At 38.5% G+C, this 24852-nt stretch overlaps 1 protein-coding gene across 1 annotated transcript; it reads right to left on the bottom strand.

Annotated features, from left to right (window-relative positions):
* Nucleotides 1-22931: 22931 nt before the first annotated feature.
* On the bottom strand, nt 22932-24292 carry LOC118888648 (peptidyl-prolyl cis-trans isomerase D-like). Its single transcript, XM_036839948.1, is given in 4 exon segments — nt 22932-23363; nt 23366-23732; nt 23906-24193; nt 24195-24292. Coding segments are annotated over 4 exon segments (1074 nt in total). The 5' UTR covers nt 24240-24292; the 3' UTR covers nt 22932-22989.
* Nucleotides 24293-24852: the final 560 nt, after the last annotated feature.

The following is a 24852-nucleotide window of genomic DNA, read 5'->3' as shown; positions in this document are numbered from 1 at the left end:
GGGGATATATGTATATATATACCTGATTCAGTTTGTTCTACAATAGAAACTAACCCAACATTGTAAAGCAATCATATGCCAATAAAAATAAATAAATAAACAAAGTATATTTAGCCAGAAGGGTGGGGGAAAAAAAATTGTCCTGTGACAAGAAAAACACAACTTTACATGACTTTACATTCCACTACTGGCTACCTCTAATTCAGGAGACCTTAAAGTGGAATCCACACATCCCTTAGAGGTACCACGAACTTTGATGGGAGAAAATATATATTTTTCCTAATCTCTAACTGAAATTTACCATTTCTTCTATTATGAATGTAGGCAACAAACCCTAGCAGTGCTATCAATAACAAAAAAACACAAATATTTTCAATCCACTTTAAAATCATTGCAGATAGCTTCAATTTCTAAAAGATTTTAATAATCATATTTCAATATAATTTGTTTCCTGTGTAATCTTATGCATTTTATTTTATGCACGTAAAGACATTCCTTTGAGAAGAGGTCTCAGGCTTTTCCAGATTTGTAAAGGGGTCCAAGGCACAAAATAATGTAATAAAACTCTGTGTTATGTTTATGAAGCTGTTTTCTATTGATCCAGAATTTTTCTTCCCCTAACATCTTCCCATTGTTCCCACATTTCCCCCTACTGCCACATAGAATAAGCCTAATGCTACTTCCATGTGACAGTCTATCAACTATTTGAAGACAGTTATCATGCGTCAATAGACTTTTCTTCTTGAGCTAATCACCTCCCATTTCTTCATCTGTCCCTCAAAAGACATGCCACTGGGTCCCTTCATCATTCTGACCAGCTTCGACAACATCCTCCACAGGATCCATCTTCTTCATGTCTTCCCCTTGAAGCATGGTGGTTGCACCTGAGCAAACATCCAGAAAGGGAAGGGTTAAAGACAGGACTTGGAGTCTGTCTCAATAGTCTCAGTACTTCCTGTTCCCCAAGTTATAATAACATGAGTCCAGGGACTGAGATGTAACCAAATATGGTCATTTACTCTCCCCGCTTATGAACATCCTGGAGCCCAGAAGAGGTGGATCTACTCAAGACAGTATACAAAAGTGGTTCAACGGGGCTACACAGGTCTGTGTTTCTACGCTATTTCTTCTGCATATTAGCTGGGTGACTTTGGGAAAATCATTTGATCTCTGAAACTCAGCATTCTCATCTGTAAAATGAGTGAAATAATAGTACTTATTCCATAAATTTGTGTTGATTAACTGAGGTAATGCATATAAAGTGTTTAGCACAGTGTCTGGTACATGCTTGCTAATGTTGATCAAAATAAGATAAGCATTACCATCCTCCTTATCTCATCTGGGCCTTGGGCACCTCTTTCTACTCTGCATTTCACCATGGTTCACTTCCTCTTTCTGGATGCACAATTTAAATGTGTTCCCCACCAAGTCTCACCCTTCTCATTGCAGGGCATGGAAAAGACCCACCTCCTCCTCGGAGGCTCACTCTCTCTTGAATCCCTACAGGATTTTAAAAAAAACAAACCACTAAAACTGAAAATGATTTCTAAGGTTTATGTGGAAATGTTCTCCCAGTGGTTATCAGCCTTAAGAGATGAGGGCTATATTCCAGATAATTAACTTCCTCTTATTTTGTCAGCATAAAACCACACTTTCAAATCTATTTATTATACCGATTTATCAGTTTACCTCTCACTTCCTCGCTATAGAGTCCTAGGAAAGTTATCAGAAGGACAATGCCTAACACAGTGCTGAGGGCATCCCCCATGTTGGGGAAAACTTTTAATAGCTCTGATAATTAATCAACCAAATACAGAATGTCCCCTCTGAGCTAAGGCTTAGTTAGGTGTTGAGGTGAGGGTGGGGTGGGAATGGCAAGGGTGACAAATGGTAAGTGTAAGAAAGTCCCTCCAAAACGCTGACAGCCTCATTAGGGAAAGAAATAAGGTAAATATGAAAAATAAACAATATACATATTACAGGCAGTTTCCTTTCCAAATTGAGTTACCTTTCCGTGGATTTTCTCCTCATGTCCTAAACATAAGTCAAATTCTAATGAAAGTGAGTATACTTCCATCCTTTTCCATCTTGGTGGAATTTTCCATTCTTGGTGCTCTCTACCTCTCTCTCTCTCTTTCATTCTCTCTCTCTCCTTCTCTCTCTCTCTCCCCCTCGCTCTTGTTCTCACTCACACTCACACTTTTGCTCTCACTCTCTCTCTCTCTCATCCTTCTCCTAACCTCAACTCACCCAAATAACAGGTAGCTCTGACATCTTAAAATAAAAATCTATGGTGCACATCCCTCCAAATTTTTCTCATTCCCTTATCATTCCTATTGAAACACATATCTCCCCTTACTGTGGAAAGCTCAGTGAGCTAGTCGGAAGAAAGCAAATTGCAGGTTTTAAAATTTTACTACTATATTTTAGGAGCTATTTGTCTTTTTAAATAGCCTTATTAATTCAAACAAATGAATCTGATACTTTTGAAGAAGACTTATTGGAGCCTTTCCAATCCCATTATCAAGGGACTTCCTCCTCTGGTAGGACGATTCCAGTCCCTTCTTCGAGGTTGTGTCTGACTTGAGGCTTATTAGCCAGGGCTATGTCTAGTCTTCCATATGGGGTTGCATCATTAAGTATAATGTAAGACTGGGCTACCCTAGGCATTTATCCATACAACTTTGGACACATTAGATGCTAAATAAATGGTTGTTAGATGTAGAATAAATGACATGAGTTATTGCATATAAACAAAACAAGCCTTTAGCAAATACAACTAACAGTGTACATTAAGCAGAACATTGAAGGAAGGGGAGTCTTCAAAGTTGTATGTTACCCAATAGGGAGGCATTTGGAATGTCTCTTCCAGTCACCCAGGAATGTTACCCAGTAAGGAGGCATTTGGAATGTCTCTTCCAGTCACCCAGGAATGGATTCTTGAAGAAAGTAGGCCTCTCAGGAGCCGCAGACTTAAAGACTGAAGAGCCCTGGGAACATTCCAGGCATATGGTACAGCTTGGGAAGAAGGCTCAAGGGTGAAAGTAACATATTTGGGTTTGAAAAAAAAAAAGAAAAAAAAAAAGAAGCGTTTTGCCAAACATGTTTTTCCCCTCAGTGTTCAAAGTAAAAAAAGGAAATGCAATCCATATGGTTTGGACTCATTTATGCTCAATTATGAAGAGCTTCAAGACATTTTCTAACCCCTTAAGTTTTTAGGCCCTTTTTCTCCCTGAAGAACAGGAAGTCTTAATTTTCCTAGCTTAAGGGAACTTGAAAACTAAACGATTTATGTTGAACTTAAATATGAGAGTTCATGAGTTTAAATTCAGACAGACTTGGTATAATCTGATGTCCAAACTTTTGCCAGTGATGTTTTTTCTACTCAGAACCCTCAGTGTGATATCTTTCAGAGCAATTCTGATTTGATTTCTGTCTTTAAATGGAGGAAAACATACTTAGAAATAAGAAAATGCAGGGGGTTCAGAATTTATAACTGGGTTACTGATGGCTTCAGCCCAGTTGTACATCTGAACAAATTGCATCCATATGCTAGCATAGCCTTGTTGTTTTGTTTTTTTTTCATTCTTACATCTGCAAGGGGAAAAAAAATCTCATAATATATTAGTAAACAAGCATACCATTTGATTTTTAAACCTTATGTAATCACTTTGATCCAAGAGAACTCTTCCACACAGAACTAGCATTTTTACTGACTTTCCTCTGACATGCTCCAATTTTAAAATTTTTATTTCCTTCACCACTAAGAATTGCCTTATGCATTGAAATACATAGTTCATTATTTCCGCTATAGATAATATGAAGGGTACTGATTTAAGAAGGTAATAAAGAGGGAACGGTTGATCAAAGTAGAGATTCAGACCAGTAATGGGACCACAAAGACAATATTTACTTTGCTTTGTTTTTGCCATAATACTCAACTTAGATGTTGAGCTTCAGCTATACCACTCCACCCTGCCCTTCAACCTGATCCCTAAAGAGACACTCAGCATTCTAATTCGCTCCTGCATCTCTTCAGTTTCCATCTTTCCATGACTCTTTCCTGTGTGGAATCTGCAGTCAGCACCAAGTTAACCAACCTAGGGAAGTTGTGACCACAGGAAATATGGTGGCCTCTTCCTTCTGTGTGAAACAACTATTGTCAAAGCTATACTTTCATATTTTTCACTGGCTCCTCAGTTATTCCCATGTTCAAATAAAGATCTTTAATCTTAAGTCTCAAGTCCCTTGAATTGGTATGGTCCAACTGTCCCAAAACAGACCATTTTTTCCCTTTCCCACTAGAGCAGATGGGTCCAACAGTTCTGTCTGGTATCATTCCACCTGTCTAGAAATAGACAGGATGCTTAGATGTGGGTGTCCTGGCACCCAAATACTCTCTATCAACTGCTGCCGTTCACTGTGACTGTTACCTGCTTACATTGGCTAAAGGGACTGTTTTCTTAGAAACATAGTGCTTTAGTGAGCCTGGGATTTGGGGAGGGGGAACCAGGTGCAGTAGAGTCTGGTTGTGATCAAAGAGAGAATGACCAGCATTAAAATAAGGGTAACTAGATTGATGACTTTTTACTTTACCTAGGTGAGTTGTAATATCTGATGTGAGTAGAAGCACGTAAAGCATTGTTAAAACATAATTTAATTCATTTAATCTTAGGAACAACCCTTTGAGCTAGGTCCTGTTTTTATCTCCAATTTAACAATGAGGAAATGGAAGCTCAGATAGGTTCAGTCCCCTGCGCAAGGTTGAGTGGCTAGTAAGGTATAAATGTGGGAATCAAGCCCAGGTCTCTGACTCCAAGTCCACTGTTCTTTGTTTTATTCTACAAGACACCTGCAATGACAATTTGTTCCAGGCGTTTTGAGGGGTGACACAGTGAAAAAAGTGGCTTTATTCTTATTTCAGTTCCCTTCCTTCAGGGCACAGTTCTCTTTTGCTCAATGTAAGGTTTTCTTTTCTTTAGTGAAATATTCCACTTTTTAGGCTTTTCACATTTTTGAAACAAACACTTTCCAAGAGTTGTATATTTATCTATCTCATTACTTAGTGGTGGATAGAATTTGGCTTAAAAAGATCAAGTTGCCTAAGAGAAAGATAAATGAGTGGCAGCAACCACAAGTCTCCAGAAGATCTTTATTGAATATGCCATTTTAAGAGTCCTTATAGTGTATGTCAATGAGATATAAACTAGAAAAAGAAATGCACAAGGGGACACTTGGAACCTCCTATCTCTTTCTTTCAGCTCCCAGATCTGCAGAACACCACCCTCCTGCTTGGTCCCAGTGGAGCCCCTGAAGGGAAGGAAGGGGGCAATAAACTTCAGACAGATGAGGGAGTGTGATGTAATGATTAAAATACAGGCTCTACAATCAGATCCAAGTTTAAGTCCAGTCTCCAGCACTTCCAAGTTGTACAGCCTTGAACAAGTTACTTACATTCTCCGAGCTATAGTTTGTTCATCTACAGAATATGGATAATAATAGTAACTACTTTATAGGGTATTTGTGAATATTAAATAAGATAATATGTGTATGTATATGTGTGTGTTATTATATATATGATGAAATAAAGTGGTCATGGTTGAGCTTAAATAGAGACAGAGCCAACAATCACCCAGGCATCTCCTGTTATAAGTGATTAGTATAGGAGAAGGTCTAGAGGAAATAATATATTTAGGAAAAAAATTGAAGGTATAAAGCAAAGAAAAGGAGCTTTCTTTGATTCCACATTGCTGAGGGTGTTATTCCAATCTGCTGTTTATTTATAGAAACTTGAATTAAGAAGAAACTTGACAGCACATTTACATTCATCTTTTCTGAAGAAAGGGCCGCACCTAACCCAGCCCAGAAGCCTGGGGATAGTTGAACAACTGGATATTTTGCTGCAACTCCGAGGTCAGCCTAGTTCAGAAAGAGCCCTTTAAGTTAGGAAATATAATAATTATTCATTTAAACAACATTCCTGAATACCTACTATGTGTGTAGTGCTGAGGGTACTAGGTGTGTGAAGGGAGGAGGGGTCGACCATAGTTCTAACATTCAAGAAACTCACAGGTTGCAGAGATAGATGTATAAACAGATATTTATAATGCAATGAGAAAAGTACTATAATGCAGGTATGTGCAAAAGAGAGAACAAATAATAATGGATGGTAAGTTAGGGAAGGATTCACTCAGAAGGTGAGGTTTGAATTGTCTGACAAGATGGAGAAAAGTTCACCAATTAGAGCTCAGAAGAAGGTAGGAAGACAATCCAGGCAGAAGGAGCATGTGCAAAGGCACTGTGATATAAAAAACAAAAACAAAACACAGTGCACTCGTGGATCTACAATTATGTCTGGAAGGTTGGAGCTTAGAGTACACGAGAGTAGATGATGGGAGTAGGGAAGGGTAGGAGATGAAGCTTGAAGAGCTAGGAAGGAGGCAAATCATGAAGAGTTCTTGATGCCAAAGGGGTCTGACATTATCCTCTGGACACTGAAGAGTTCTAAATAGGGGTGGAAGATAATCAAATCTGTGTTTTAGATCACTCTGGTTGCAGTGTGGAAAACAGATTGTAAACAGCAGAACACTGAGCCATGGAAACCAATTAGGAGGAAGTTGTAATAATGTAGATGTGAGATGATGATGATCCGGACTAAGGTGCTAGCACTGGACTTGTAGAAAAACATAAAGCACTGCCCAGGTGCAAAGGTTTCTTATCTTATCAGAAAGGCCGAAAGGCAAAAGGCAATAGGGAAGTAGTCTCAAGGAAGCACACCAGTAAAGTCCCAAAGCCATAGGTGTGAATGCAAATGACATCAGTTAGGTCTAACCTTCCCTGAGTAAACAGAACAAGTAGATTCCTGGGGCCTCAACCTCTGGTTTATCAAACATGATTAATAGTGTATTTCTTCCCTAAAGTACACACACTTCAGGTTACAGAACTCAAAAGAAAAACAAGACAGGATTAATGTGGCATTGGTTCTCACTGAACGTTTGACACAATGCAAGCCACTGTGTTCAGTGCCTCACCTGTATGGCTTACTCAGCAGAGCTAAAGGTTCAGAGACTTCCACATTCTTCCCTTGGGAAGCTCCTTCCACTCCTACTATTGATGTCAAGAGTGAAGGATGCAAAGTGAATCAATCCACCAGCATTTCCTGAACACCTCCTAGGTACCCAGCCCTACATTGGTACTGGCAGAAGTTAGGGGGTGGATGAGGGTGTGGGTGGATGGTAGAGAACCATAAAATAGACCCCTTGCCCTCAAGAAGCTCACACTCTAATTGACATAAACTGGAAGTGTCTTAGTAGCCTAGGGAAGGTTAAGCTCAGTGTGAGCTGACCAATTCAAAGAAGGCTTCCTGGAGGAGACAGGATGTGCATGAGTTTCAAGGGTGAGTGAGATCTGAATTAGCAATGAAAGGGAGGTTCTACCAGGCAAGGGTGGGGAAGGAGAGGATACATATGGGGGGGGGGTAACAATGACAGAATAACAATAGAGTTTATTTCCTTCAATAACACCTTAGAGCAGGAAAAGTTCTTTCTGGCATCTGTATTGTAGCTTTAAGAGGGACAGGGCAAGGGTGGGAGAAAAGAGGTGGAAAAAATATCTTGTGAAATTTTTCCAAAATGGATTCTGTGATGACTCTCTTCTCGCATTGCTGTTGGTACAATATAGAGACAGACTTGAAGGGAATAAGAAGTCGGGAAGGGGGCTTCCCTGGTGGTGCAGTGGTAAAGAATCCACCTGCCAATGCAGGAGACACGGGTTCGAGCCCTGGTCCGGGAAGATCCCACATGCCGCAGAGCAACTAAGCCCGTGCGCCACAACTACTGAGCCTGCGCTCTAGAGCCCACGAGCCACAACTACTGAGCCCACGCGCCTACAGCCCGTGCTCCGCAACAAGAGAAGCCACCGCAACGAGAGGCCCGTGCACCACAACGGAGAGTAGCCCCCGCTCGCCGCAACTAGAGAAAGCCTGCGCACAGCAACGGAGACCCAAAGCAGCCAAAAATTAATTAATTAATTAATTAATTAATTTTTAAGAAAAGAAGTCAGGAAGGAAGAGAGAATTAGCATTTACTGAGTGCCTCTATTTCTATATCCTGTCTCACTTTGCCCCCTCCCAGAGATAAGTGGTTCTCTAGCTGTGTACACCTTGGACTTGCACTCAAAAGAGCTTAGTTCAAGAGTTAGCTCTGCCACTTAGAACCTGTGTAGACATTAATCACAGCTTTTCTGAACCTCAATTTCCTTATATATATAGAAGGCAACAAAACTATCTACCCGACTCAGTCAACAAGATTATTATGCAAATTGCATGAGATAATTGATATGAGAGTAGTTTGCAGAGTGTGAACATTGCACAAACATGTATCCTATTGTGTAGTTCTGGCAACTGAACGTATGCTTGATTCTGCCACTTACTACCTGTGCAAACTTCAGATAGCCACAGCTTTCCTCTGACATTCTCCACAGGGCTGTAAAGATGAGAGAACTTACCAAAACCCATTCATCCACTCATCAGTAAATGCTTATTAATTATCTACTCTCTGTCAGGCACTGTGCTGAAAGACAGGTATAAAAATATTGTGCCCCTTTTCAAGGAACTGCCAATCTAGTTGAAGATACAAGCTAGGAAGCCGATAAACATAAAATAAGACTTGCTTTTATGGGGATATATGTGCAGAGAATGCAGTGGAGCTTAGAAAAGTCAGCCTTAACAATGAGTAAAGGAGTCAGAGTCACAAAGTGTAAGTTTTAACCAAGGCTTGACAGAGGAGAAAGGGTTTGCCTAGGGGCCAAAAAGCAGAGTGGGAGAGCTCAGTCAGCTATAGTGTATAGGACAAGAAGAGTCCGGGCCAAAGATGAAATTCCAATATTTAAGAAGTAGACTGAAATAAAAGAGACTACAAAGTAGACTGAGAAAAAGGTAGAACACAAAGGAAGAGCAGTAACATGACACCCAAAAAAGGAGGGAGTGGTCAAGAGTGTCCAAGGCTATCAAGAATCAAGATGAGACTTAAAAAATATCCACTGAAAATAAACAAATGGGACCTAATGAAACTTAAAAGCTTTTGCACAGCAAAGGAAACCATAAACAAGACGAAAAGACAACCCTCAGAATGGGAGAAAATATTTGCAAATGAAGCAACTGACAAAGGATTAATCTCCAAAATTTACAAGCAGCTCATGCAGCTCAATAACAAAAAAACAAACAACCCAATCCAAAAATGGGCAGAAGACCTAAATAGACGTTTCTCCAAAGAAGATATACAGATTGCGAACAAACACATGAAAGAATGCTCAACATTACTAATCAATAGAGAAATGCAAATCCAAACTACAATGAGGTATCACCTCACACCAGTCAGAATGGCCATCATCAAAAAATCTACAAACAACAAATGCTGGAGAGGGTGTGGAGAAAAGGGAACCCTCTTGCACTGTTTTTGGGAATGTAAATTGATACAGCAACTATGGAGAACAGTATGGAGGTTCCTTAAAAAACTAAACATAGGGCTTCCCTGGTGGCACAGTAGTTGAGAATCTGCCTGCTAATGCAGGGGACGCGGGTTCGAGCCCTGGTCTGGGGGGATCCCACATGCCACGGAGCAACTAGGCCTGTGAGCCACAACTACTGAGCCTGCGCGTCTGGAGCCTGTGCTCTGCAACAAGAGAGGCCGCGATAGTGAGAGGCCACGATAGTGAGAGGCCCGCACACCGCGATGAAGAGTGGCCCCCACTTGCCACAACTAGAGAAAGCCCTCGCACAGAAACGAAGACCCAACACAGCCAAAAATAAATAAATAAATAAAAATAGTAAAAGCCCTGTTTTAAAAAAAACTAAACATAGAACTACCATACGACCTAGCAATCCCACTACTGGGCATATACCTTGAGAAAACCATAATTCAAAAAGAGTCATGTACCACAATGTTCACTGCAGCTCTATTTACAATAGCCAGGACATGGAAGCAACCTAAGTGTCCATCATCGGATGAATGGATAAAGAAGATGTGGCACATATATACAATGGAATATTACTCAGCCATAAAAAGAAATGAAATGGAGGTATTTGTAATGAGGTGGATGGAGTTAGAGTCTGTCATACAGAGTGAAGTAAGTCAGAAAGAGAAAAACAAATACAGTATGCTAACACATATATATGGAATCTAAGGAAAAAAAAAAGGTCATGAAGAACCTAGTGGCAAGATGGGAATAAAGACACAGACCTACTAAAGAATGGACTTGAGGATACGGGGAGGGGGAGAGGTGAGATGTGACAGGGTGAGAGAGTGTCATGGACATATATACACTACCAAATGTAAAATAGATAGCTAGTGGGAAGCAGCCACATAGCACAGGGAGATCAGCTCGGTGCTTTGTGATCGCCTGGGGGGGGGTGGGATGGGGAGGGTGGGAGGGAGGGAGATGCGGGAGGGAGGAGATATGGGAACGTGTGTATATGTGTAGCTGATTCACTTTGTTATAAAGCAGAAACTAACACACCATTGTGAAGCAATTATACTTCAATAAAGATGTTTAAAAAAAAAACAAAAAAAACAAACAAAAAAAAACAGATGAATGGATAAAGAAGATGTGGCACATATATACAATGGAATATTACTCAGCCATAAAAAGAAACGAAATTGAGTTATTTGTAGTGAGGTGGATGGACCTAGAGTCTGTCATACAGAGTGAAGTAAGTCAGAAAGAGAAAAACAAATACCGTATGCTAACACATATATATGGAATCTAAGGGAAAAAAAAAATGGTCATGAAGAACCTACGGGCAAGACGGGAATAAAGACACAGACCTACTAGAGAATGGACTTGAGGATATGGGGAGAGGGAAGGGTAAGCTGGGACAAAGTGAGAGAGTGGCATGGACATATTTACACTACCAAATGTAAAATAGATAGCTAGTGGGAAGCAACCGCATAGCACAGGGAGATCAGCTTGGTGCTTTGTGACCACCTAGAGGGGTGGGATAGGGATGGCGGGAGGGAGACGCAAGAGGGAAGAGATATGGGAACATATGTATATGTATAACTGATTCACTTTGTTATAAAGCAGAAACTAACACACACACACACACAAAAATATATCCACTGAATTTTGTGACAAGGGGATCATTGGTGACCTTGGCAAGATCCATATTTACTAGGCTTAGGAATGAATGGGAATTGAGGAAGTAGAGATTACAGGTGGAGAATACTGTTATTCTAGAAATTTTGCTAATAAAAATAGGTAAAGATAGGAAGTAATGGAGGGGGATGTAGGATTCAGGGACGTGTTTGTTTGTTTCTTTATTGTTTTATTTTTTTAGGTCACAGAGATTTGAGCATTATATCTTAAAGGGAAATATCCAGTGGCGAGAGTAGTTGAGGATATAGGAGAAATAAAAGACAACTGATAGACTGAGGTTCAAAGGAGGCAAAGGTATAAGTAAGAATGCAGGAAGAAGATCCATTTTTGACAAGGGAAGGGATACAACTTCACCTGAAGTTGGACAGAAGAAGGTGAAGCTGAGTACAAAATAATTGTTTGTACAGCACCTACCGTGTACAAGGGCCTTTGCATATACTGTTCCGTCTGCTTGAGATTCTCTTTTCCCCCTATCACTAGGCCAGATCCCTGCTCATCATTCAGACTTCATCTCAGCTGTCATTTCTTCAAGGAAGTCTTCTTCTACTCCCCAGAGACAAGGCTAGGTCTCCCTGTTGCATGCCATCAAGGCACTGTTTTCTCCTCCCTCATAGCACTTTTGACAGTTTGTAATTGTGCATTCATTAATGAATGTGATCATTTGAATGTTTGTTTCATCTACCAGATGGTAAGCTCCATGAGGAAAGAAGTCAAGCCTCCTTTGGCTCACTTCATTATCTCCAGTAAGTAGTACATAGTGCCTAGTATAGAGCAGGTATCTAATAAACACATGTTGAATCATCTTAAATGTATACACTTAATTGCACTAGGTGTTGACAAAATAGAAAATCTCTATTTTGTTTCCTACAAGGGGCAGTTCCTATAAGGGAACTTCAGTCTAGCAGAGAAGATAAGCCATATATCCAAATGGTTATAAGACAGAGATAGCACTTGGTGCAAATAACACTTCTTCCATCAAGTGGAACACTCATCCTACCCAGAATCAATCTCTCCTTCCTCTTGACTTTCATTGCACTTTTCTCATACTGATATTGTAGTACTCTCTTTGGTTTACAGCTTATTAGCTTAGCTCTTCAGTCTTCCTGTCCACTCTGTACATTCCTCTTCTGTTTAAATCAAGTTAGAGTCAGGCTCAGTTGCTTTCAACTGAGAATCCTAATACATGTGATAATTTTCCTTAAACATCAAGCCATTTGACTCAGAATCATTTCAAAACTGGTTTTCTCTGTAGTTTTTTTTATCAAATGCAGTTTTGAAACACATTTGATAGAAATTTTAGAATTTGATTTAAAAAATTGACTTTTTTGCTTTTGCTTATTCAATAGCAGATTAGATTTTTGCTGGATATTCAGGTAATTGAATTGCTCAGCATACTTAAAACAGCTGGCTGGTTGGCATAGTTACAGTGGTTTAAGATTATGCTGGTGTCAGGACCGATTTGGCTATTTCTTTTCTTTTCTCTTTTCTCTAAAATAAAGATACCACTAGACCCAAAAACGCAAGAGCAGCTATACATTTATGTGGTTTTTTTTTTTCAGTTCAAATGAGTTATAATTACCCATAAGGGCACAAATTCTAGCATACTTTGAGGCAATTAGGGAAAGCAGCATAGAAGAAGCTGCGAGGAATCTTGAAAGGTTTATCCAGAACCCTGGGATCCAGAAAAGCCATTACTATGCTTCTGAGAAATATTTTAGGGTATTTGTGGAAGCATTGGGCTAGAAACTGGGAATCTGCAACATTTGGCTGGAAGGCCTAAGTGAAACATGGTATTTAGCACCTCCTGTCTTTGGCAAAATCATGACAGAACTTTGTCATTGCCAACAATTTCCTTAGAGTCTTTGAGTCAGATTTGGTGGATGTCACAGAGCCATTTAGTCTGATATGATCTGGTCTGCTGCTTGGAAGACTAGGTCAATGGTGCCTAGGGGGCAGTATTTACACCAAAATTGCCAGAAAGTGGTATATAACTTTATACCTGATTATAGTTGATAAATTATAGCTGAAAAAGCCAGGAATTTTTAATTTCATCAAAGCTATGTAAAAAAATTCCCCATCTTACATTCCATTTTTTTTAACCTGATAAAGAAAAAGCATAGGCTCTGAAGTCAGACACGCTTAGGTTCAAATTCTACTTCACCACTTAGTAGTCACCTTCAGGTAAGCCACTTAATCTCTTTAATCCAAATGGGAGTCACACCACTTTCCTCATGAGATTTTTGTAAGGTTTAAGTAAAATAACCTATGAAAAGTCCCTGGAACACAATATCTAGCTCATAGAATATACTCTTCAAATATTACTGTTCTTTCCTTCTTTTGAAAAATGGGGATGTAATTTAAAGCTTTATTTTCCATTTACTTTCATGTAGAAATTAATTATACTTTAGGGGCAATTTATTTTATTCTTTCACTATGAAATGAACTATCTTTGCAGAAGTGTATTCATATTTCATGTGGTGGCATCTAATGCATATGACTTTGCATTCTAGAAAATCATAAAATGAGGACTTCTGTCTTTTAGAATAGAAACAGCATAGACAAGGCCAAGATTCAGGAAGTATAGGAATAAGGACTCCTTGTTGAAGAGGTCTTTTAGGAAAGAACAGAGGTTCGAATACAAATTTAGGTTTGTGAGAGATTAGTTTATGCTTTATAAAATGAAGATTTGGTATTTTCCTTAAATTTTTCTAAGCATTATACTTTGCATTGAGCAGTAAAATCTTCTGAAGATATCTGGGTGTCGGTTTTTAATGTAATTTTAATATTTCACATTTCCAATTCTGAAGCTGGTTGAAAACAAATACTATCATAATCTGAGAGATTTTCAACATAGACTTTAACATTTTTCTGCTCTCCTTGATTTGGTGGTTTATGTTTCTAGAAATATTTTCTTTTTAATTTGAGGGTAGTGCCATGGCTAGTAATAAAAGAACATTAATCCATTTAGATTTTCATTATGCCTTATATTTAATTTACACTTTTTTCTTTGGTAATTAGGAAGAGAGAAGGAAATGAGAGATCCGATGGAAAAAGCTATGTTAGTTAGGAACACTTCACCATTCCTGATGTTCCCTTTTCACAAAGTGAGCTCACTTAGTCTACTAGGGACCCCTTTCTGAATCCTTTACTTACGCTGCCTGTGGGGAGATGGAAGGACACAGTTGAGTGGTAAATTTGGGAAGAATAACTGGGCATGATTGGCTTGAATTTGCCCTTTTTCCTCTTGGGAGCAAGCTTCCTGTAGATAACATAAGTTCTCCTCTGGTCTTCCAGACCACAGGTTATACATGTGGTTACACCTGCAGGGGGAGGCCAATCCCTATCCAGTTCTGTCTAAGACTGGGTGGGTATATTTGCCTAATTCTGGGAATCAGTGAGCAGGCCCAGTACAATCCTAGGCCTAAAGACAAATCCTCAAACCGGACCTTCCCAATAATAAAGGTGATATCTGCATATCCATATTGCCGTCTTTGTTTTGTTTCTCAAAATACTTATAACCTGGGGTAGAAGAGAGTTGGTATTTATTGGACGCCTTTTCTCCCTTTCCCTGGAGAGCACATCATGTAAGAAAATTGTTTTTTCTAAATATTAATTTAAAAAACACTAACTGAATGTCATATAGATCTGAAGTAGCATGTTACATTTTTAACATTTGCTCTTTTAACATGCGTTGCAACATTATATCTACTAATTTTCTTCACATTTATTGGTAGGAAATTGGGATTTGAAACTTGAATGTTCTTCACAAACAATGACTAATGCCAACTCTTCACTTAGAGAATTATGGGAAAAAAGCCAAATCAATGAAACAGCTGAGGAAAGATTGGTGTACAAGAAAAATTAATGTTCACAATTTGGAAAGAGTCTGGAATAGCATATGATATCTGGCATCCAAAAACAATTCTCCACTTCATGATTAAAGGAACATTTTTGAACCATAACCAGACACAAATGCAGCATTAAATAGAACTCAGATGGTCACCTCTCAACCTTAAAGGGAATGAAAGGCAGTGGTTTACTTTTTTTAATTACTGGTAAAATAAAGACAACCAATGGGATGGAAGTGTTTAAAAAATGTTTCGTGAGCTCTTTAGTATTGGGCATTAAACTAGTTAACAATGACTACTTGGTATTTTACAAAGGACAAAGTCCAAGATAAGTTCCTAAATCACTGTGTTCTGATATTGCCACCAGAGATATTACTTGTTTTTATTTCTTGGATTGCAGACTACGGATAGGACCCAATAGGAGTGACTATAAAGTAATATGCTTGTCTCTAATAAACATGTCAGAACAAATATGATCATATTAATATTGTCCCTTTAAAGTAGCACTTTGTATATTTATCTCAGTGATGCTGCCATTCAACAAAGTGTGCTCAGATTCCTCTTTTAAATTGATGAATAATCACAACGGACTGCACAAATCTTAAATATACAGATCAATTAAATGTATATATGTAAGCACCACTCAAATCAAGATGTAGAACATTTCAAGAAGCCCAGAAGTCTCCTTTATGCTAACTACCAGTCTTTACTCTTCCCCCCCAAAAAACCATTTTTCTAAACAGTATCAACATAGATTAGTTTTGACAGTTTTGGAACTTTATATAAAATAAAAGCATACGTTATATACTCTTGAGTACCTGTCTTTTGCTCAGCATTATGTTTTTAAAGTAATCCATGCTCGGGACTTCCCTGGCGGTCCAGTGGTTAAGACTCTGCGCTCCCACTGCAGAGGGGGCGGGTTCAATCCCTGGTTGGGGAACTAAGGTCCTGCATGTGGCAAGGCGTGGCCAAAACAAAACAAAACAAAAAAAAGTAATTCATGTTCTTGTTCTGTTTATTGCTATGTAACATTGTACTATTGTGTGAATATACCACAGTTTATGTATGTATTCTACTACTGAAGGATATTTGGATTATGTCTAAAGTGGTGCTATTATGAATAATACCACTATGCATGTTATTGCACACATTTTCTTATGGACATAAGCATTCCTTATACAAAAGTGGAATTGTTAGGTTATAGAAAGGTATTTAGCTTTTTAAAAAATACTACCAATCCAAAAGAACTAAAAGCAGAGTCTTGAACAGATATTTGTGCACCCATGTTCATAGCAACATTATTCACAAGAGTCAAAGAGTGGAAGTAACTCAAGTGTCCATGGACAGATGAATGGATAAACAAAATGTGGTACATACATATAATGGAATATTAGTCAGCCTTAAAAATAAATTCTGACATGCTACAACATGGATGAAACTTAAGGATAAAGGTTATTATGCTAAATGAAATGAGCCAGTCACAAATAGACAAATAGTGTATAATTCCACTTATGTGAGGTCGCTAGAGTAGTCAGCTTGATAGAGACAGAAAGTAGAATGTTAGTTGCCAGATGCTGGGGGCAGGGAGGGATGGGGAGTTGTTGCCTAATGGATGGAGAGTTTCAGTTTTGCAAGATGAAAAGAGTTCTGGAGATGGATGGTGGAAATGGTTGCACAACAATGTGAATGTACTTAATACTACTGAACTGTACATTTAAAAATGGTTAAGATGGTAAATTTTGTTATGTATATTTTACTATAATTTAAAAAAATTTTAAATACTACCAAAGAGTTTTCAAAAATGATTATAGTAGTTTATACTTCCACTAGCAATGTGTGAGAGTTCCAATTGTTCCACATTCTCACCGAGTTGGTATTATTCATCCATTTAATTTTTAACCATAGTAGTGTATACCAATATTTTGCTGTGGTTCTATTTTGCATTTCCCTAATGACTAATGATGTTGAGCATCCTCTAATAAGTTTATTGCTTATTTGGATACCTTCTTTTGTCAAGTGTCTGTTCAGCTCTTTTGCCCACGTATTTCTGTTGGTTTGTCTTCCTTTTTTCTTTTTGATTTGTAGGAGTTCTTTATACATTCCAAATAAAAGTTTTTTGCCAGATTGATAGATTACAAATATTTTCTCCCACACTGTAGCTTGCCTTTTCACTCACTTAATGGTATCGTTTGATGAACAGTTCCTATGCATATTCTTTTGAATTTCCTAATAGGAAAATATTCTTATATTTGGAGGGAAATTTGATCCCTAGAAAAAACGTTTTAATCTTCAAAGCTGAGATGATGATGATGGTGATACAACCTCCTCCCCAAGTCTAATCAAGGAGATATAAGGATTGTGAGCTCAGCACACAGATAAGGGTGGAATTAAGTTCTCATTATAAGTAGCAGACTGAGAAATTGCCTTGGCAGGAACTAATCTTTCATGTGTAACTTGTTTATATATTTTGGCTTCCTTCTTGGCACTGAGAAGAACACTTAAAGGTGCATGACTGTGTCAAACAGTAATAAATTTGATGAAGAGTATTAATAAAGTAACTAATCTTGCCATGTATTACCATTTGGAATTTAAAACTATTCAAGATCATGAAATAACATCCAGGTGTGGGTGTATGTGCAAGAGAAAAAGGGAGAAGGAGCAACTGTCCCTGAAGACAGTACGGAAGGACAAGTTCTAAAAATAATTTGGATGATGCCACAAACACTGAATTAGGTATAAGTTTTCCAACGAGATAGCAATCATTTGGATGTATGTCTCATTGCATTTTAGTCATAAGTACAGTTCGACAAATATCCACTAGGCCCCCTGGACATGGATGAATGGACCTTAGTGCCCTCTGTGAGGAGAGTTCCTTCACCTCTTGCCTACCCCACCACTCAAAAGGCATTTCAGTCCTCAACCAGAAACTGAGTGAAACAACTGCCTGATCCTAAAAGGAACCTAGGCATAGCCCTAGCATCCAAAATGTCACAGTTATTGACTGTTAAAAATTCTAACAGCCATCATGGAAGTTCATGGGTTGATCCAAGTTCAGACTGAAGTTAATAAAAAAAATTATCTTCCCTTTTTACTTTTTTTTTTTGCTCGTATTCATTTAATGAGTGAATTCATAAAATAAGGGTAAAACAGATTGTAATTGTTTTGCATTGTATAGAGAAATGGGACTGTTTAGGCCAAACACAAAAACAAGCATCAGTGAAAAGCCCAGGGATCCTAGTGATCAAGACAAGGCCTACACATACATTGTTAATATGAACAAATGTAAACAACTTTTTGAGCACTTATTGTTTTCCAGGCACTGGGGTAAGTTCTTTACATTAATTATCTCATATTAGCCTTCAACAACACGATGAGTTGAACACTATGATCACCTCCAATTTATAGCTGAAAGAACAGAAATAGACGAAGGTTAAGTAACTTACCTGAATAAGTTACATGGATAGTGTACGGTAGAGCCAGAACTTAAACCTGATGTGTCTCACCTCAGAGCTACAATGCTCTATTGCCTCCACCACTGAAACCTACCTAACCTGAGTACAGGCAAACCTGGGAGATACTGAGGGTTCAGTTCCAGACCACCACAATAAAGCAAAAATCCAATAAAGCAAGTCACAAACTGCACTGTAATCTATTAAGTGTGCAACAGCATTATGTCTAAAAAAAAAACAATGTTAATTGTTTAACTTTAAACAATTTTAATTTTAAAATACTTTATTGCTAAAAAATGTCAACCATCATCTGAGCCTTCAGCAGGTCACAATCTTTTTGCTGGTGGAGGGTCTTGCCTCTCTGCTGATGGCTGCTGACTGATCAGGATGGTGGTTGCTGAAGGTTGGGATGGCTGTGGCAGTTTCTTAAAATAAGACAACAATGAAGTTTGCCATATCAACTGACTCTTCCTTTCATGAACGTTTTATCTGTAGCACACGGTGCTGTTTGATAGCATTTGACCCACAGTAGGACTTCTTTCAAAATTGGAGTCAGTCCTCTCAAACCCTGCTGCTGCTTTATCAACTAAGTTATGTAATATTCTAACTCCTTTGCCTGTCATTTCAACCACCTTCACAGCATCTTCACCAGGAGTAGATTCCATCTCCAGAACCACGTTCTTTGCTCATCCATAAGAAGCAACTCCTCATCCATTAAAGTTTTATCACAGGATTGCAGCAATTCAGTCATATCTTCAGGCTCCACTTCTAATTTTAGTTCTCTTGCTATTTCCACAAATCTTCATTCCCTAGTCCAACATGAAAACTCACCCTTCAAAACCAAATTTAGGAGTCACCTTTCTTTACACCTTCCTTAACTTACCAGGTTTCCAAAGTTCTCCGGTTAGGCGTCTAGTATAACATTAATAACATTCCATTTTTTTTGTTGTTGCTCATGAGTCTGTCTCTCTCAACTAAGCTCTAAGTTATTAGTGGGCATAAGTCATCATCTTACTCCTGTCTGTATCTATGGCAACTAGCCTTCTGCCATATACGTAATAGATAGTAACTGTCTACTTAATTGATCTAAATGGAAGTCTATATAGGGGATATAGTCAGATCTATACTCTGATTTTGATTTATCATTCTGCAAAGGATTGTATTACTAGTTGATTTTCACCACTGGTGTTATCAGATTCAACCAGGTTATTTTATTATTTTTAAATGTGGTAAAATATGTAATATAAAATTTACCATCTTAACCATTTTTAAGTGCCCAGCTCAGTAGTGTTAAGTATATTCACGTTGTCATGCAACCAATGTCCAGAAATTTTTATCTTGCGAAACTGAAATTTTATGCCCATTAAAAAACAACTCCCCATTCCCCCCTCCCCCCAGCCCCTGGCCACCACCATTCTATTTTCTGTTTCAATGAATTTGACTACTTTAGATTCCTCATATAAGTGGAACCATACAACATTTGTCTTTTTGTGACTCCACCAGTTGATTTTTAAACTCCAAAAATGTTACATTACCAATGGGCATCAGAAGAGTAAAACTTTAAAGTGGAAGTATTCGCATTTTAATTATTTGTTCACTCACAGAGGGGTTTGTCCTATCAGGACATCTCCAAGCTTATCAGAATTCTCTATTTCCTGTATTTGAAAAGAGCTAATGTGCATTCTCTTATTGTACAAGTTTCCAGATCCCTTGGAGAAAAGACAAGATAGCAGTTGGCATAGGCTAGGAGAAAAAATTCCAGTTAAGGTCTGTAAGCTCTTTAGTGTGTGCTATACAGTGGGAAAAAATAAACAAGTGTCAGAAAAGACAGTAAGCAAATTAAAGAAATACCAGAAACATGACAGCAACCAGTCTAGGGGAAAATGGTATCTGTTTCATTCACTCTCAACAAATTTTTGGATTAACTAAAAGTTAAACTTCCGACTTGTCTAGAGTTGTCCTGGGGGAAAAGAATAACAATGGGAAATTTGTGATGTTGAAATGTTCAGAATTTAATGTCATAAATGACAATCTGTACACAATATCAAATCATCTAAATTAAAATGACAAATTCAAGCCATCTTCCAAATGTTGTCTAATTTTTTTTTTTTGTATTGCTCAAGTCTCATCTTGTTCACAATAAAATCCAAAGTCCTTATGATGGCCTGCAAGGCTCTATGTGACCAGGTTCCTGTTAACCCGCTGACCTCATTTCCTATCATTCATTTCTTCATTCACTGTTCAGCCTTCTCTAGCCACAGTGACATTTATGCTGTTTCTTAAACACTCCAGATAAACCTCAGGGCCTGTCCCTTTGTCTACCTGGAAAGCTTTACCCCAAGGCATTCTCATGGCTTACCCCATTACTTCGTTCAGGTCTTTACTCAATGTCCCTTCCTCAAAGAGTTTCCCCAGACCACCTTTTATAAAATAGTACCCTATCTCTGTCACTTTCTATCCCCTTACTTGATTTTATTTTTCTTCATAGAATCTATCATTATCTGGTACATTTCAATATTTTTTTTTGTCTGTCACCCCTTACTAGAATGAAAACTCTATGAGGTCCATTAGACTTGTCTAATTTGTTTATGCTAGATCTCTAACACCTAGCATAGTGCCTGACACATAGTAGATATTATTCACCGAACTGATAAAGTTCCATTTGCCAAGTCATTATGCAGTAGGTAGAAACTCAGTCTCCATACTGTAGGTAAATAAACATTAGATTCTGTCCTCTAATTAGCTAAAAATACAAAATCTCTATGACCTTTACTTATTTGAATTCAGGTGTTCTCCAAGTATAGTTCCTGAACCAACAACTTCTGCAGCATCGGGGAACTTGTTAGTAGTTCCCAAATGAATCAGAAATTCTGGGGCTGGTGCTCAGCGATCTGTATTTTAGCAAGCCCTCCAGGTAATGCTTAGGGAACTATCAGTCTAATCCAAGTCCTTTTGCACAAGTGAAATCTCTAAGGGTATGCTAGAAAGAAGTTTTCTTAAAGGTGAAAAATGAAAAAGAATAAATGTATAAAATCTAAGTCCAGAAAAGGCAAGAATAGAAAGATAGCTGCTGCCTTTTCTAGAGTTTGTTTTATTTAATGTTAGCAGAGCATTTTTTTTTTTTTTTTTTTTTTCCCTATTAGATCTGGGTCAACATAGCTTTCTGTGGATGCCATTTAAAAGGACCCTTATACCTGCCTCCTTAGAATGAACCTAAGTATTTACTGTTGAGGCTAAATTTGTGCCTTCTCTTCGTAGATGTATAAAACCTCTTGATTTTAATTGATTTTGTTTTCTTCAGAAACATTAAAAATATTTCACGGATATATCCCTGTATTCTGGATAATGACGTGTGAGTTCAGTGGTCACCATTTTCAAAATGATACATTGCAACTTGATAAGTACTGAATGTAAAAGCCAAGATCTCATTAAACAAAACTGGAAATAGAAATGACAGGCATCCTGAATGGGGGTGCATATCTACATCAGTGACCATTCCAGTAGGAAAAAGTGCCAACATCCTTGAAACCTCTCCCTTTGGTTTTGACTTTTTTTTCAGGATTATTAAGACATTTGAATAAAATAAAGCTTGAAAGAACTTTAAAAAGTATAAAGCACTATACAAGTAAAACTAATCCAAATAATAGCTAACCATTAATTGGACTCCTTTCTGTGCTAGGCTCTATGCAAAGCATTTTACATACATTATCACAATCTCTCAGCAATTCTTCAAGGTAGGTAGTATTACCTTCATTTTACAAATGAGGTTACTTAACCTGCCCAAGGCCATATAATTAAGAAATAGTACAGGTAAGATATGAACCAAGATCTGTCATATTTAAAATCCTATGCTGTTAACCTCTACACTCATTGACTCAGTGCCACTTTCACTGCATCTATAACTATATCCACATGCATATATTTAGATAAATTTCAAATATAGCACATTCTCATTGTAGAAATTAAAACATAAAAGATGTATTTAAAACAAAGAGTTAAACTCCCCTTTGCCATAATCCAACTGCAATTCCACTTTTATTTATATTTGAAATGGGCAAAATTCTGTTTGCCTCAACAGGAATATTTTCCTACTGAAAGTGAAGCAGAAATGTTCTGAAAATATCTATTTTAATAGCTCCCCTGGAAATAAAGCGGTCTGTTTTAATTACAATAAATGGATTAGTTATTGCATTTCTTAAACATGATTCAGTGAAGTGCACTTCAATTTTTATTTTTTTATTTTTTTTTAAGTTTTCATCTGTTTATTCAAACAAGATGTGTCTAGGAGTTTAAAATACGCTGGACACCATTATCCTTTGTGAGTAATGCAGAGAGCCATTTAAAACGAAATCAACTTCACCATATTTTGTAACACTGGTCTATTAAGAGTGAATCCCTACGTATTCCTAGACTGTAAACAATGGGAACTGAAGTCTCAGAGGGAACACATTAGGGATCATACATAATAGACAAAATCCTTAAATTGTCTTATTCGCTTTATACAATCAATGCATACTTAAGCAAAACTGAATTCCTTATTAAGCAAACATTTTTGCATAAGCTGCCTTCTCTTTATCTTTCTGTGCCTTTATCTTTTGCTTGACTCTCAGCAATTCTGCCTGGATAGCTTTATCCTCTGGTGCAATCTCCTGAGCTTTCTTAAGATCAGCCAATGCTCGATCGTATTCTTTTAGTCCTTGCCATCCTTGGGCTCTACGGTACAGTGCTTTGGTATTTGCTGGATCTATTTCAAGGGCCTCCAAACAACTGTCGACTGCTCCCTGCCAATCAGACATCTTCAGTTTCCAAGCGCCGATATTCAGCCCGCAGCTCAAAGTGACTGGCTGCAGCTTTGCTCCACTTGCGTTCTCAGTAGCAGCCTTCGAGCCTTCCACATACCTTAAAATTTTGTGTATTTTTTAATGGCCATCTCCCAGTTCTGGGATTTGAAAAAAGTATTTCCAATGTTTTTTAAGTCTTCCGTTATTAGTAAAATTTTATCTACATCTTTTAAATCTATGTCTGCATCCTCTGGGAAGTCTGGATGACTGTCACCAGATCCATCCTTTGGGAATATTCCCCAATCATCCCCTTCCTTCAGTTCTCCGCATTCTGCAATAACGTACAATTTGGCAGGTTTCTCACCTTTCACCTCCACATTTTCCAGAATCCTTGCCACACCCATTCCTTTAATCACTTGGCCCAACACCACGTGTTTCCCATCCAAGTGAGGAGTCGGAACCGTCGTGATGAAGAACTGCAGTAATCCCTCCTTATCATGAAGTCCATTCTTATAACTTGAATGATGCAACATACCCCGATGGGGACATCTTGGAACAATGAAGATAAGAAGGCACAGGCACCACTAATGTCCTTTAGGAGCCTGGACATTAACCAGATCTGCTAGTTTGCAAATCCCCTGACATCCCGGACATTAGCGATGGTTTTGCTGCTCTTATAATGGAAATTTTCATCTTCAAATTTTTCACCATAAATATTTTCTCCACCTGTCCCATTCTGATTTGAGAAGTTTCCACCCTGAATCATGAATTTCTTAATAATTCGATGGAAAGGGCATCCTTTGAAATGGAGAGGTTTCCCAGTGGTGGGTCCAATGCCTTTCTCTCCTGTACACAATATACGAAATTTTTCTGCAGCTTTGGGTACAATATCTGCAAACAATTCCAAGGCAATTCGACCAACTCGCTCCCCTCCGATGTCCACGTCGAAGAAGACTCGGGGGGTTACTGGGGCTGGAGGGCTTAGCCTGGGGGGACGGGTGCGACATTGTGGCCCGCAGACGCGTTCGCGAGCGCCTGGGAACACCCCGTGGCCGCCGCGCAGCCCGAACCCCCAAGTCGCTCCGTCTGCGAAGAACTGCAGCGCTGGCGAGCCGCTTCCGACAGGGGTCCGGAATCCGCGGCCCAATTTCTGGCGTCACCTCCCGACTTCCGCCGCCGCCGCCTCCGGCCCACTTCAATTTTTAAAGCAAACATTTGGACCATTAAGATAGTACCAACTAACCTTGCTACTTGCAAAGCAAATGCTTTAGTTAGTTGAGCTGTCAATGTGGACACGTCCCAACATCTCTGTCTTCCCATTCAGCTACGATTCCTCCTCTATCAGCTCTATCATGTGATAAATTAGTCAGAAGCCTGGCAGTCCATCCAGATTTGCTTCATTCTCCAGCAGGGCAGGTGTATTTAACAAGTCTTTGGCAGGAGCACAGATTTTTTTTTTTTCGGCCTGCTGAAAAAGATTCTCCAGTTGTCTTTAATGAATGCTGGCTTGATCCTAAGTTGGAGAATTCTCATGGTATCTCAAAGTACCACATGTCAACCTGAACAATCCATTTCCATACCCACTACACTGATATTGCCCACTTGGACTTACAGTAACAT

The sequence above is a fragment of the Balaenoptera musculus genome, chromosome X, assembly GCF_009873245.2.
Source record: "Balaenoptera musculus isolate JJ_BM4_2016_0621 chromosome X, mBalMus1.pri.v3, whole genome shotgun sequence".
NCBI lineage: Eukaryota > Metazoa > Chordata > Mammalia > Artiodactyla > Balaenopteridae > Balaenoptera > Balaenoptera musculus.
This window is presented reverse-complemented; position numbering and strand designations above follow the sequence as displayed.